At 44.1% G+C, this 14103-nt stretch overlaps 1 protein-coding gene across 1 annotated transcript in view; it reads right to left on the reverse strand.

Annotated features, from left to right (window-relative positions):
* Positions 1-1075: 1075 nt before the first annotated feature.
* Positions 1076-14103, reverse strand: part of LOC131286692 (paired mesoderm homeobox protein 2B-like) — a 41085-nt gene continuing 28057 nt past the window's right edge. Inside the window, exons 3-4 of the mRNA XM_058315682.1 lie at positions 3902-4256; positions 1076-1452 (exon numbers count right to left, since the gene is read on the reverse strand). Of these exons, the coding sequence (XP_058171665.1) occupies positions 1076-1452; positions 3902-4256 (732 nt within the window). The remainder of the gene's footprint in view (positions 1453-3901; positions 4257-14103) is intronic.

Below are 14103 nucleotides of genomic sequence, written 5' to 3' on the forward strand. Positions count from 1 at the left end.
GTCTTCCTGATGCCTTCCAGCTTGCGAACTATCTCTTTTCTATGGGGGATTCTATGAAATGGCTTTCCGATCCTTTTTGACAATCTGCAAATATGTTATTTGTTCATTGGAACATGAATTTGCCAATTCTATGTACAATTGGAACCGGTTTGTTTTTTCTCTAACGATTTGTTTTTATGGATAGCTTCCTCTAGATAAAGTATTTACAGTATTTTGCAAGCCTCTCAAAGGCTAGACTGCTATGAAAAGGTTTCTAATTGTGGATCCTCCACTTGACCAACGTTCTTTAAGTCCTCCATTCATCAAAAGTGATTCTCGCTTCGTATATGCTGCTTAGTCTAATCGTAATGAGATCCGTTTCGAGCTCCGTATACCATTCTGTTGCGAGTTGTAGTACACTTTTTCCCATCGTTTCGCCTTTTGGTTCCTATTTGGCAATGCGGCTTTCCGCTTGCCTCTCAAGTTAGTAGTCACGAGTTAGTTTCTCACTGATGGACGTATCGCGTTCCCGGTGGCACACGTTGCTTACATTTGTTTCTTATGTTCCTTTTTTCTTCCTTCATTTTGATTAATGTCACCTACGCCACCGATGACAGATCGCCCCCGGGTTGCTGTCATGTCTCTCCGCTTTCCAGCTCATTCTCCCGGCAGGACACGTCAGCCCGGACAACAGTGTATCGAGCGCACGAGAAGGAAGGTTGCAGTGCGATTTAATTAACGGTATTTCCACAGAAAAACTGTCTTTTGGCCGGGAAGAGGTGGGGTTATTTTTAGTACCCCTCCCTCTGACCGCTTTCTCCCGGTCAAGGGTGAAATTAGGAAGGAAATACGTGAGATATACGGGAAAAAATAAAGCAAAACAAGGATGGATTAAATCATATCAGAACGAAACACCTACTCCTGCTAGCTGGCCGTTGGTTTCGAGCGTGCCAGGAGACGACCACCAACACATTTCGCGTGCTCCTAATGAACCAACCACACACCTCGAGGTTATCCTCCACCCTTTCTCCCCCCTGTGTCCTTTACAGTGTAACGTACTTCTAAACGCGTTAAATCAGGCCGACCGTTACGACCTTTAGAACAGATGATTGGCCGCGGTCGTCTTGTTCAGGCCACCGAGGGGATCCAGCAGATAACCGGCCGCACCGCCACCCGCCGCCGCCCCGAGCAGCGACGAAAATGGCGACGAGAGGGCGGCCACCGCGTGGTGATGGTGGTTCTGCAGGTTATGATTCATGCTCAAGTGGTTGGCCGCCTTCTGGTTCTGCAGCAGCGGGTTGCACGACGAGTTCCACTTGTTATTGTTGTTGTTGTTGTTGTTGCTGATGCTGTTGTTGTTGTTGTGATGGTGGTGGCTGTTGTTGTTGTTGTTCGTGCCATTGCTGACCACCAGATGGTGATGGCTGGGTCCATTGTGGAGACTCGTGCCGTTTAAATCGTCCGTCAGTTTTCCTAAAAAAAAGATAAGGAGAGCAAAACAAACACCATGAGAAAGGGACGAAAAAAAATCCTACGAGCAAAATAAAATGTCAACCCATGAGGATGAGTTCAGCAAGGGAGAAAAAGGAATCGGGACCTGCTCATGTGACACACGACCACAAACGGGCCACGACAGTAACGGATGATCGCTGGAAACGATGTCGAAAGGACGCGTATGCCAACATTCGTCCTCCCCGCCCCCTTTGGCGACAACCCACACCATGCCAGACTTTGTTCGGGGAAGACAAACGAATGTGGAATAGTTCTGCTGGCAGCACATTTTCCCGCGGGACGCAAACTTCATAATCCATAATTCATAAACTCGAAAGTTGGAGCCAGGCTCGTTCTTGCTCATGCTCGAAATCCGAAAAAGATGGGGCCAACTAAAGAGAGTAGGAAAGAGAGAGAAACAAAAAGGATATGACGGTAGAGAAAGAGTGGGAACTTTCCACCGTACCGAGACCGTATTGCTCCAATATCGAAAATATTCAGTTGGACGAATATAGTTGGAGAAATTTTTCTTCCACTTCTTCTGGAGACTTATTTTTGGAGACAGGTTAGATTTACAAAACTTTCCAACTAACGTGACAGCAGTAGTGCCTGTAGCGAAGATGATTGACTATCTTTAGTGTTTGGGAGGATTTTTATTCGTGATATTTGGAATTAAATGATGTACTAGAACAAAGTTGGTTTGATTTAATATCTTGTACACATTTGTTGCTGGGGGAAGTTGTTCTTAAAGATTTGGAAGACCAATAATTCAATTGGAAATGCAATAAAAACGCTTATTTAAGCCTCAATCAAAACAACAGTTACAAAACAAACGAGTTATAACATATTAATTTGTTTTACCAACTCAATTAACCTTTTTGCAATTGTTTGAGATGATTCCAGATAAGAGAACTTAAATTATTTTCTTCTTAAAATTTCAAAAAATTACATTATTCTTGAATATCTTTTTGGATGCAAATGTCACTCAATTCAACCGAACATCAGTTCAGCGATCACATGCCTATTAATCTTCAAGCATTGCAAGCATGTAACGCAATTAAAATTAGCAAACAAATTACTTTTGCCACCTTTGCCGTAACACAGACAAGCGGGCGCTACATTACTTTCCACGTATTACTTCTTTTAATTAGAATTAATACCTAGCTCCCCACTTGAAACATTTTCTACGGATGAACTCACAACTCGACCGTGCGAATGTGCTTAGCCAAAGGCGTTGCCATTTAATCTTTTATAATGCTAATGCACCGGCCGAGGGAAGGAGAAAAAAGTGATGCTCAAATTGACACACACACAAAGCCACGAGAGACACGTGGTGTCTTGGAAAGGGAGAAAATAAAAGGAACAAATCTTACGCCGCCGAATGTAAAACGCAACCACCTGTTACTGAAGTAAAAGTTCACGCCGCGCGGGCTTCATTTTGTTTTTCCTCGCACACGCGTGTTGGTGCGAAGCAACCGCGGGCTACTAGATACGTGTACGTGTTTGTGGAACGGGTGGGGCAAGCCATTTTGCCTTGCGAAATGTATTAAATTGGTTTAATCAAGAAAATTGCCTTGTTACACCGTTCATTTATACGAATTAATGTCAGATTATTTCGAAAATGTCGCGCCTGCCGCCACCGCCGGCACGAGCTTTCCCCACGTTTCCCCAAGTAACGCACCGTCGTGAGTTGAGTGAGAAGCCTTGCAAAAGCAACAAACATCGTTACATCGAAGCAAACGGCGAAAGGCACATCTTTCCCTCGCTCGAAGGTGAATCTCTGCCTCTCCGGGAGGATTATCGGCAACGGTTGGAGGAGACTATCCGGGACGAAGGGAGCGGAAAACTGGGACAAACGCGTCCCAAGCAAAGCGAGGAAAAGAAAAGCGAACATCTCGCCCGCTCGGTGGCGTTTTCTCTTGATTTGTTCTCCTCCAGCTCCAGCTCCCGGAAGGTTGTCCACGGACTCCGAAGCTAGGAGGAGGAAGCACGCCGTGGGTTTGGAAAAACAACGGTGGCACTGTGATCAGTGGCTTGCCTTCGCCTCGGCTTGCTTCCGGTGTCTTTTATAATGAAAAATTTACGACAGCACCAGCCCGACACCAAATGGGACCACTTTCGCATCGTACGGAAGGACTTTGACGGCAAAGAAAAGGAGAGCTGGATGATGCTGTTCCTTATTTCCAGCACATCTCCAAGTGTTTTCCGGGGGTGAAATGACAAGCGCCCGCAATACGCAGCAGAATGTGTGACCGAAAAAGGGTCCTGGGTTTCGGAGCCGGATGCGACCACATCACATCGGATTGTGCGACAATCACACCCACCACGGGGGAAGAAAACCCCCGGAGCAGCAGCAACCAATAACAAGCGGGCGCAATGCATTCCCCACTCCTCCCCCGGGCGGGAAAATCGGCGGCGGAAAAACACTTACCATTAATTGGTTTGATATCGCCGTTCAGCGACTGGTGGGAGGAGGCGCTCGAGTTGGGCGTGGTGGAGAGGGTGGTGACGGAAAGGCAGGGCGAACCGGGCGGCTTGATGTCCTTCGGGGTCGTGCTGCCCCCGTTCACCGCCCCCGCCCCCGCCCCACCCTTCTGCTCGCTCTTCACGGACGATGAATCTTGATTATTGCTGGAGCCGGTGTTGTTGCCGTTCGCGTTGTTGCCACCGCCGCCGCCGCTGCTGCTACCGTTGCTGCTGCTGCTGCCGCCATTGTTGCTGGACACCTTCTGCTGGGCGATGCGTTCCTGCTTGCGAAACTTGGCCCGCCGATTCTGGAACCAGACCTGTTCGAGAGCACACGAAGCGAATGTGGGAAAAACATTAGGTAACGTTGGTTTTTCTTCAGAAATGTTACGCTGAATACTTTGTTGATATTGTTTAAATAGTACTCTTCAATTACTTTAATCGATTTGTTCCAAAAAATGAGAAATAGTTTAAAGTGATTAGTTATAATACTTAGCAATAATGCGAACTCGAACGAACTCAAGGCTGCCTTCGATTTTCAAACCTTCGGAACAACAACCTTGTACTTGTAAACAAAACTGTAATGGCAACGTGAAATGTTTAATTCGTTCCCATGGTAATTTGAGTTAAGAAGTTGATGGTTAGGAAGCGTTTGTTTGTTAGCTTTAAGTGAAGTTGGAAATCGCTTCCATTTCAAACGTCTGTACAAGTTCTTTTCAATTGTTTGTCATTATTTTATTAGTTTGAATACTTCCACAGCCTTTTGCAAAATTGTAAATAGCAAAAGTAATTGTTTTAAAAACTGAAGGGCATTAATAAGCTTTGATTTTTACTCCTCATGCTAATTTTTTTTTCTTTAAAAGGTGGTCTTACATGTTTAACCATGCTTTTAAATTTACAGTGTGTATTACATCATACGATAATAATTAACATAATCATTAGTTGGCAATCCTTAGTGAGACAATAACTGAACCCGTTTAATAATCAAATTTACGAAACTTTAAAATGAGATTCATCAACTTCGAAGAGCTTTCAAATAATCCTCTTTGTGGTAAAATTCATCTAACAATCATCCTTGTTTGCTGTTGGGGAAAACATATTCTCCACGCACATGCCAGTGCCTTCAAACAAATCTACAAACTATTTACTCACCACAACGCCATGAAAAATAGATTTTTCCCACCCCCAGTCGTGTTTTGCGCCCACGAATGCCTTAATTGCAGGCGGTTGTACTATGAAACATTAATAAAGCCAACCATACGGCCAAACACAAACCGTTGGAATGTTGTTGGCTGCGTACCACTAATTATGCGATTGGCGTAAATATGTTGCTACAAAACTCCATTCCCCAACCGCCGGAGGAGTGGTGCAATCCTGGTTCTAATGTTCAGCTATTCTGTTTGCCGAGCGACAGGAGTCAGCCATACTCACAAACACACACACGACGCCACGTTTGGCAAACTGTCAATCGACGGAACTGAACGCATCTGTTTACCCTTCCCGGTCACCCGTTCTAAGCTCGGGTCGGGTTTTTCTCCCTGCGCCTCCATCCGGGAATGAACCCCCCCCCCCCCCCTCGGCGTGCCATCGCGGCGTTTATGAAATATTCAAATTAATTAGCTAATATTTACGTGCGCCAATTAATGAAACGACTATGAACATTCCGGTTCGCTTGAAGCGAACGCACATTTGCAAACTTTACCGAGGGCAAAGCGGGTGCATTCCACCTCCACCGGTGGAAAACGGCATCGAAATTTTCCCTGCCAACAAAACGCCATCGCAGGTGGGTAAAAAAAAGTAACAATTGGGAATGCAAACAGCGGCGAACAAAAAAAGGTGGAAAAGAACAGGGCAACTTTTGCCAAATGATGCGCAACGAATCGTTCGCGCTCGTGGGTGGCAGGAGATGGGGGACAAGAAGGGGAAGGATTCGTTAGCAGCAGCATTCGACAGAGGGGAGGCCATTTTTAAAGCACCGTTTTATCGCACACGCGTGTGTCGTGTTTAAATATCTAATCAACATTGCAAATTCGGGCTCGCGCGCGGCTTCGCGTAAACTGTGTGCGCTTTTGTTCGGCGTGCCACATTTGTTTCGATTTGTTTGACCCGCTCCCTAACCTAACCTCACCATTTTCACTCCATTGTTTCCATCTATAGCGTGGAAAATGTGTTCTGTGTTTTTTTCTTCTTTTGATTCACCATTTTCGTCCAGGCCAAAGGTGACTAGCGTGTGACGGTGGTTAGGAAGGAGGGTGGAGGGGGCCAGTTGTCAAATGTGTAGATTTGTGATTGCTTCAAACCGTCATCCCCCTCCCCTCCCTCCCCTCATCCACCCTTTGCAAAAGCAACCCCATCCCTAGCACATTTTGTCCTCCTCTTTTTTTTGCGTGTTTCATTCCAGTTTCTTCCAATGTTTGTTGTGGACATCGTTGTGTTGCATCGCTGGTGATGTGATGGGGACTGTGTTTGTTCTTCCACCAGAGCCATGCCGGGACGGGTCAGAGTTAGCTTACTATTAGCCAATCAGTGCGCAAACTGCGTTTGGTTTTGTTTTGCCATCCAACCTCCGTTACGATGGAAAAGTACAACAAGGAAACGAGCGAGGGGGAGGTTGGTTGTTTACTTGAGTAACTCTGTTTGCTCATTCAAACTGACCGTTGCGATTTTACTGGTGTACCGGTGCGCTTCCGGTTCTCTTTTACGATTTCAACAATCAGTTCACTGATGCCGTTTTAAATCGATTTGATTTGTTCTGATGTTTTGTTTCACGTTTTTGTTGTTGCATTGAGTAGCTTTTAAAGTTGGTTAAGAAAAAGAAATTAGGAAATTAAATTTTCTTTTAGAAAAGAAAAAAAATAGTACAACCGTGAATCTGGTAAAGAAGCTGCGGTATCTTATAAACTCAAATAGCTGATAAGGAAGAAGAAGAAGAAGCTGATAATTGAACATTTGCAGTAGGAATTCAATAAATTGGTTTATAGTTCAAGGAATGCTTATTGGATATTCAACGTTATTGAAACTAAGAAGATGAGCTTAAAGAATAATGTTGGGGTTTAAATTGAAACTGTAACGACGAATAGACAATGGGAGATATAATACTTTTGACTTTAAATGTCATGATAAAAAGTTGCTCAATCAAGAACTTCGGTAAGCCAAAACCTGCTCTTTGACTCAAATCACAATACTATTTCCGACGTAAATCACTGCTCACTAATAGTGAACGCTTGCAAACTAATCGCCCCTCGCGTTTCCTCAACAATAGCGGCAAAACTTTGACCGGTTCTTTAGTATTCGTTCCATCTAGCGCTTTCCCACCTTTTTTTGGTTCCCTTCCATTATGTGTCTTCATTTAGGAAGCAACCGTTTCTTTTTTTCTTTGCTTTTCATACTTTCCTTCCGGACGCCGAAGAACAACTTCTTGGGCAAACTTGGAAACCGTCCTCGGGGCGTTTACTATTCAAGGCATGTGCGTTTGCTGCTCGGCTGCTCACCCGCATATGGTGGTCAGTGTGGTTCATTTTCTTTTCACCACAACGTCTTGACCCAAATCGTGCTGAATTTTAATGCAATTAGTGCAGGAGAAATCTTTTCGGTTTGGTTACGGTTTTCCGTCGCACCGCACAAAGTTTTTTTTCTGTTGCTTTCCAGAGGACGTAGATAAAGGAGATGCTCTTTTCTTCGGATGGTATTCTATCTTACCCTTAGAGTATTCTTTTTTTTGTGTACTGACAAAGACAATCTCCCTACCCTCCCTACCTTCAATGGCTCATCAAGCCCGAGTTCGACAGACATCTCCTTCGGTCGCCATCTTGGCCAATCGGACGTCAAGCGACAAATGACCGGCGTGTGTCCTGTGTCTTCCAAGAAAATCGGACACCGAACGGTTTCATTCCAACCCCGGCCTTCTCGAGGCAAGCATTCGGAAGAAAACAAAAGCAAACATCGGACAACGGAAGGCGGGTCACTTCGGTACGTGGTTCCAGCTTGCATGCTGTCCTGTGTTTAACTTTCTTAATTTATTATTTGATTATGAATGATTAAAATAAACAATTCATTTATAGCCATCGCTGGTCCGGCATGTGTTGTTTCCGATCTCTTTTATTTCTCTCTCCCTCTCTCTTGCTAGACATTTCTTGGACCCCGTGAAGCAATGTATCTTTTTCTTTCAAAGAATTATTTAGTTTTATTTACTGTCGATTGTCTCTCTAGGGTTGTCCTTTTTTCCAAACGTGTTCGTTGAAATCAGTGACAAGTTAAGATTGAGACATACCCCACGACCAAGACAAGACGTTGATGGTGAGGTAAACAGAATCAACCCGTAAGACTGTGGCTTGATGCTATGTTTACCTTTTCAATTATTGGATACCATATAGTGTTTTTCTTTTTAATTAAAGTTTCACACAACACCGCGTTGGACGGGGAAACATGTTGTGGTGACAAAGGTTGGAACAATTTGTAAATCCTTGCTTCAAAAAAAGGTTATTAAAAGTTAGAATGTGTTCGGTTTCAGGCGAGAGATCAATTTATCCGTCTCCGCTGGAAGGTTCCACGTCGGTCCAAAATAAAGGACCTTATCCTCCCATTAGCATACCTTACGGAAGCCTCCTAATTTCTAAATTGACAGGGTAAAAGGTGTGCCAAGGGAAAATCAGATCCACCCGCAGGCACCCAATAACGCCTTTCTTTACCTGTGGTACACTAATAGTGTCACGAGCCTCCGAAGGGAATCACCTAATTAAATGAGGTTTTCTGGCCCCAGAGGTTTCCAATTTTGTGGTCCTTTTTTTCCGGTGTTGGTACGTTTCTTCTTGGGTAAAGTTTTCTTTCAACTTTTCCTAAGAATAAACCTCTTTCCCCCTCCTTCCCCGTGACGTTTCCCGATAAGGACTTCAGGGGAGGAACAAAATCTTCCATAAAGATTCCCCATCCAAACCAAAGGGGATCGAGCAATTCAATTTATTTGGCTCCCCCTTTCCGGTAGGAGATATTTTTCCTTCTTGTTTTTTTTTTGGTGGAAAACCAAAACCGGGCGTTTTAGGAATTAGCATTTGGACCGATGGGCATTTTATGATCGAAAACGGCCGTAATAAAACCGCCCCAGAAGAAAAGGAGGCGTCGAGAAAAAAAACTTTCTTTCGAAACTTATTTATGACCCAAACGGAATGGGACCGAACCGACGACCTCCTCCATCGTTCGGAGCTATTTTTGGCCCATCGAAGGTTTCCGATCCATGCTGTGATATTCCTCATCGTTCCGGGTGTGCAAAATTTTTATTTACGTCGCCAGAACTCATTCACTCACTCACGAAAAAGTGGCCCACATCAATAATGAATCGGCACGGTCGGGATTGGCCTTGTGGTGCAACCGATTTCCCGGCGACTTTATGGTCCGAGCCTGATTTGGTTAAAGGCAAAAGGGGGCGAGACCCTCGGTTCTGTATTGCCACGCACTAATTCGATCGTAATTCGATTTTACTTTCACATTCCCGACGCTACCCGACAGATGAGAGCCCACGCCGGAGCTAAACGTTAAACTTTGGGCGATTAAAAATCGCCGACCGTTTTTGTTGGGATTTTCCGGGACCTTTCCTTACCTTTATTGGCCAGCAAAACCACCGCAAAGAAGTTGCGTTGGCGATGGCGCCATAAAATAAAATGCGCATAAAATCGAGCCAGCTTTCTCATCCGGAACGTCCCGTGGGCTTTTGGGCCTGGTTGGAAGGAGACTTTACTGGGAATGTGTTTTACGATAGTTTACGTTGGCCTCTCACCAAATCATTGGTTGGTTTCCTTTGGTATTTGGAGAAGGATTGTTGATTGAATTAAAAATTTACACATTCTCCCCCGAAGTTGCAACTGGCTGTTTGCATTTTTCCGCAGCCTATGGGATTTTTTTCTCCTTCTTTTCTCCTGGTGACGATTGAATCGATCAATCGATCAACCGTTACGGGCCATAAATTCGTACCGCAAGGCCATTAAAATGCGCCACGTACGCAATTGGCAATAAAAGTGCTCACGGAGAAAGGATGCGTAGCAAGGATTTATAATTTTTGTTTTTGTGTTGTCTGTTTAGGGTAACGCCAAAGCATGGCATCAATCAATGGAAGTTTTATTACCAAAAAGATAAAAAATATGCACATACACCTTACTAACTTAAATTTGATCAATACCAACATGTAACAAGAATGAAAGATTATGCAAACAAAACGTATAAATTGTTTAAAAATCATATTCATGCACTGAAAATAAGTTAAAGGATAAGATAGTAAAACTAAACAAACAACAAAAGACTCTACATCAAGGTGTCGATACATAAAATTAAGCAACTCGATTCTTTGTTTTCTATAATTACTCATTTTGTCCGATTAAACTTTTGGAAGTTACCATTGCATTTTTTTGCATTTTGACTAGGATTTTTTTTAATTTCAATAAAATTATTATTTCAATAAAATATATTATAAGAATAGTTCGGAACTACCGAAAAATGTTGATAACCTCATAAAACTCAAAAATAAGTGCCCAACTAATCTAAGACAAAACCATCGTCGAAAGATCGAAGCAATAGAAATAGTGGCAGATGTTGCGATACTTTGGCAAAACATAAACCCAACAATTCGAACCCCAGTGACATCTTCATCCCGCGGCGGCCAACAACATACCTCCGATGGACCACGTGCGATCCCGCGAGCAAACACTCATCGCGCCCGGTGCGCTTAGGGGTTAGGCTTCCCCTCCTAGCAATTTTCCTTCGTCGTTTTTTTTTTCTTCCACGAAGCATTTTCCCTTTCGACCGAGACCGAAGGGTGTCGCATCCGATGACGTGTGGTCGGGTGACAATGGTAACAGGTTTCGGAGGGTAGCTGCCCTCGGGTGTCGGTCGGTCGGTCTGGTACCAAATCAAGCCCCTGGTTCGTTGGTCCAGCGTAGAGAAAACTGTGAACGCCCGGAACCGATGCGGACAAGGACAAGGAAGCAGGAGGAAGGAAGCAAACAAAGCAATAAACTAAATACAGTAAGCATTGTTTATCCTCCTTAGTGGATAACGAAGCACTTGTGCTAATATTTTCCCTTCATCACGGTGTCGATACCGTAGGGCTTACCCATCTTCCGCCACCGTCATTCGCCGGAGGTTACGATGAAAAATGGCACCCGGCGAAGGGAGAAAAGCGCCGAACGCGAAGGGAGAGTGTAAAACGTCAAACAGCGTAGAATTGTACCGCACCGGTCGGTCGTTCCGGTGGCGTTTGATTAGCTTTTTCGGAAGCTGAACAATAAACAACCATACGACGGGAATTAAAGTGAGGTTATGCCGAGGAGGGACCGCTGCTTGGCCCTGAGTGGACGGAATGGTTCGTCCAGGCAGGCTGCGACTTGTTAATCGATGAATAATAATCCGCGGAAGCGCGAGGGTGGCCCCTCTCAGTGATGCAACAAAACAGAGGTCCTCGGTGTCGGTGCAAACCGGGAGAGGGCAGAAATCACTTTTCGACCGTGTTACTGCGATGTTTATTCAATTAACTCTGCAAAGAGTAACTTCCCCCTTGGCTTACGCACCACAAACACACACACACACACCCCGTGGCGTTGCGTACCAAGTCCTTTAGCTTGTTTTACCAACTTGCGTATTATCCGGTGTAAGAGAAAAAAACGCAATTCAGGTCATTAAAGCGATGTTTTTTATTCATAGTGGATGGTGTTCAACAGCCTCGACGACATACTGGACATGGTTTTTGTTGTTGCAAAAATAGTACCCGAACAAAACCCGTATCCGTTTCCACTTGATAATGGCAATAATAACAACGTCTTTGGTGACAGCTGACACTGTCATTTGTTATGTGCTGTCAAATCGACGGATTATGGGAGGACAAAGTAGACATCAAATGAAAAGGAAAATGGTGCAAAGGATTCTAAGGAAGTGTGTTAAATTTGTTGCAAAAATAAAACTTGTTAGATGTAAGAGCAAAATATTGTAGCATATTATAATAATTGAAGAGCTTGGATAACAAATTATTGAACTGCTTTTAAATTGAAAATAGATTGTTATGATATGGTAGCACACATTTGCACTCTTCAAAAGATTTTGTCTACAATTATGCTTCTAAGGAATAAATTATTTGCTGTTGAAGTTGTTATATATTTAACATGTTTTTTGTTGTTATTGTTTGCTTTTATGTATTGTATTTTTTTAAGTTGCATGTGAAATGTTTATTTGCAATTGCAAGCAAAACAAAGGGTTCTGCCTGCTTTGACGCAACGCAATCAAATTTTCATCACAAAATTCAGACCAATTGTTGTTGTTTTTTTCCATTCGGCCCCAAAACCAATCGGTTCCCGCAGCATTGTTTATTGTCAATAATCCCAATGGCATCGCAGTGCAGATGCAGTGGATCGAATTCGTATACACACGCACGTACAGAGTCTTTCACATTCCCCAAGCACTCCCCAAATGGTATCGAGCAGGCACTACTAATTATTAAAATTGTATTCGAGATTATTGATGCTTTCCCCATTTTTCACTCCTGCTCACAAAAGTTCGAGAACGGTGCGGCAGTTTATGTTTGTGGTGGTAAATATTTGCAAAACCTCACACGCAACACAAGCTGGACAGTGTGTTAGACGGCTTTTTGAAAAGTGATTTGAATAAATTCGGGTTTTCCACCCCTGCATTCGACTCTCGACTTTGTGGCAAACCCCCTATAGGCTCTAAGCCGTCCCCCCAGTTGGAAAAGCCTTCCGTTTTCCGACCTAATCCACAGCGATTTGTCGATTCAATTTCAGCCTTCAAATGGGGGAACCACTTTCCGTATCCAACAAGCTGTCCCTTTTCATCCAGGTTCGCAAGTTTGTTGTCGGGTTAGATAATTTATTGTTTCCGACTCGGTTGGGCGTTACGTTGTGGTTAAAGGATTATGATTTTACTGTGACATCTCTATCTCCTCCTCCTCCACGTCCTCCGGATGCTAACTGCGGCATCTGATTCCATGTGCGAAAGGTAGTCAATTCCCGAGCGATTGATGGGAGAACAGGGAGAATGGGACCAAAACCAACTCGACATCCGTTCGGTTCGGTGCGTTCGATAAATAATTGAACATGAATTTTGAATTTCGATTAGACAAACCATAACCAGGACTGGCAGGGTCTCATCTTGTCTGTCCACTATTTTCCTAACCTCTCACCTCTTTGGTTTTTTCATGTCTATATTGAATTATTCAAGTTTCATTAGATGAGTTGACGCCCTTAATAGGGATGTAATTAAAATTTGAACAAAAATATTAAACTCTGTTTCACAAAGGTTTACAATGGTTCTATAACACCAGAAATATTGTTCTACACATATTCTAGTTATGTCCAGCATTGGATGGTGCTCAACGAATGAAAGTATGGTATGATACGGTGAGGATAATTTTCCACCAGCGGTTTCCCGGTTCGCGGATCATAAGCATAAATTTTAATAATCATACTCCAGCTGGCTTTAATAACAGCGAAAACCCCCCCCCTCTTTCGCGTACACCACCTCTCGGGTACTTGACCAACTATGATCGGTTTGAAAATAACAACAACAAAAGGTAACTCTGGTTTGGGCCAGATTTGGTGCTCGGGAAAACACGAAGCTGCTTACGAGCTGGCGTGAGGGAGTTTGGTTAGAATTTAAACACGGTGATGTTCCTGGTCGGTTGATCTGTGGATATGTTTTCTACTGTTTTTTGCCACTACCTCCCTTCCCATTCCCCTGCTCGGGTTTTCCATTAACCATTCGTTTTTTTGCACTCCCGGCTGGCAGATTGGCTTCCGGTGGGAAACAGTATTTCATGATTTGCGGTCCGCGCTCGGGTCGGTGGCAGGACTCGCGCCTGATGCCCGAGACCCCGCCCGAGTCCCGTCGAGTGGACTTTCGGCCAGCTGGCAGGTGGGTTTTTACACACTCACACACACAGCCACTACTCGCCAGACAGCGACGGCCACGACGACGGGGACGATTTATATTTATCGGGAAAAATAATTCCATTCTTGCCTGGTACCATATGTGAACCATTTCCATACGGCGCTGTCGGGCTATTATTATTGCCGCGTACGCTTTTTGCATCGCGGGACCACCATGTGGAACTGAGAGAAAGGTTGGGTGGCGATGTAAGTAGGAGCGTACGGGGTAGGGTCTACTACATACTAG

This window comes from Anopheles ziemanni, chromosome 3 (assembly GCF_943734765.1).
Source record: "Anopheles ziemanni chromosome 3, idAnoZiCoDA_A2_x.2, whole genome shotgun sequence".
Lineage (NCBI taxonomy): Eukaryota > Metazoa > Arthropoda > Insecta > Diptera > Culicidae > Anopheles > Anopheles ziemanni.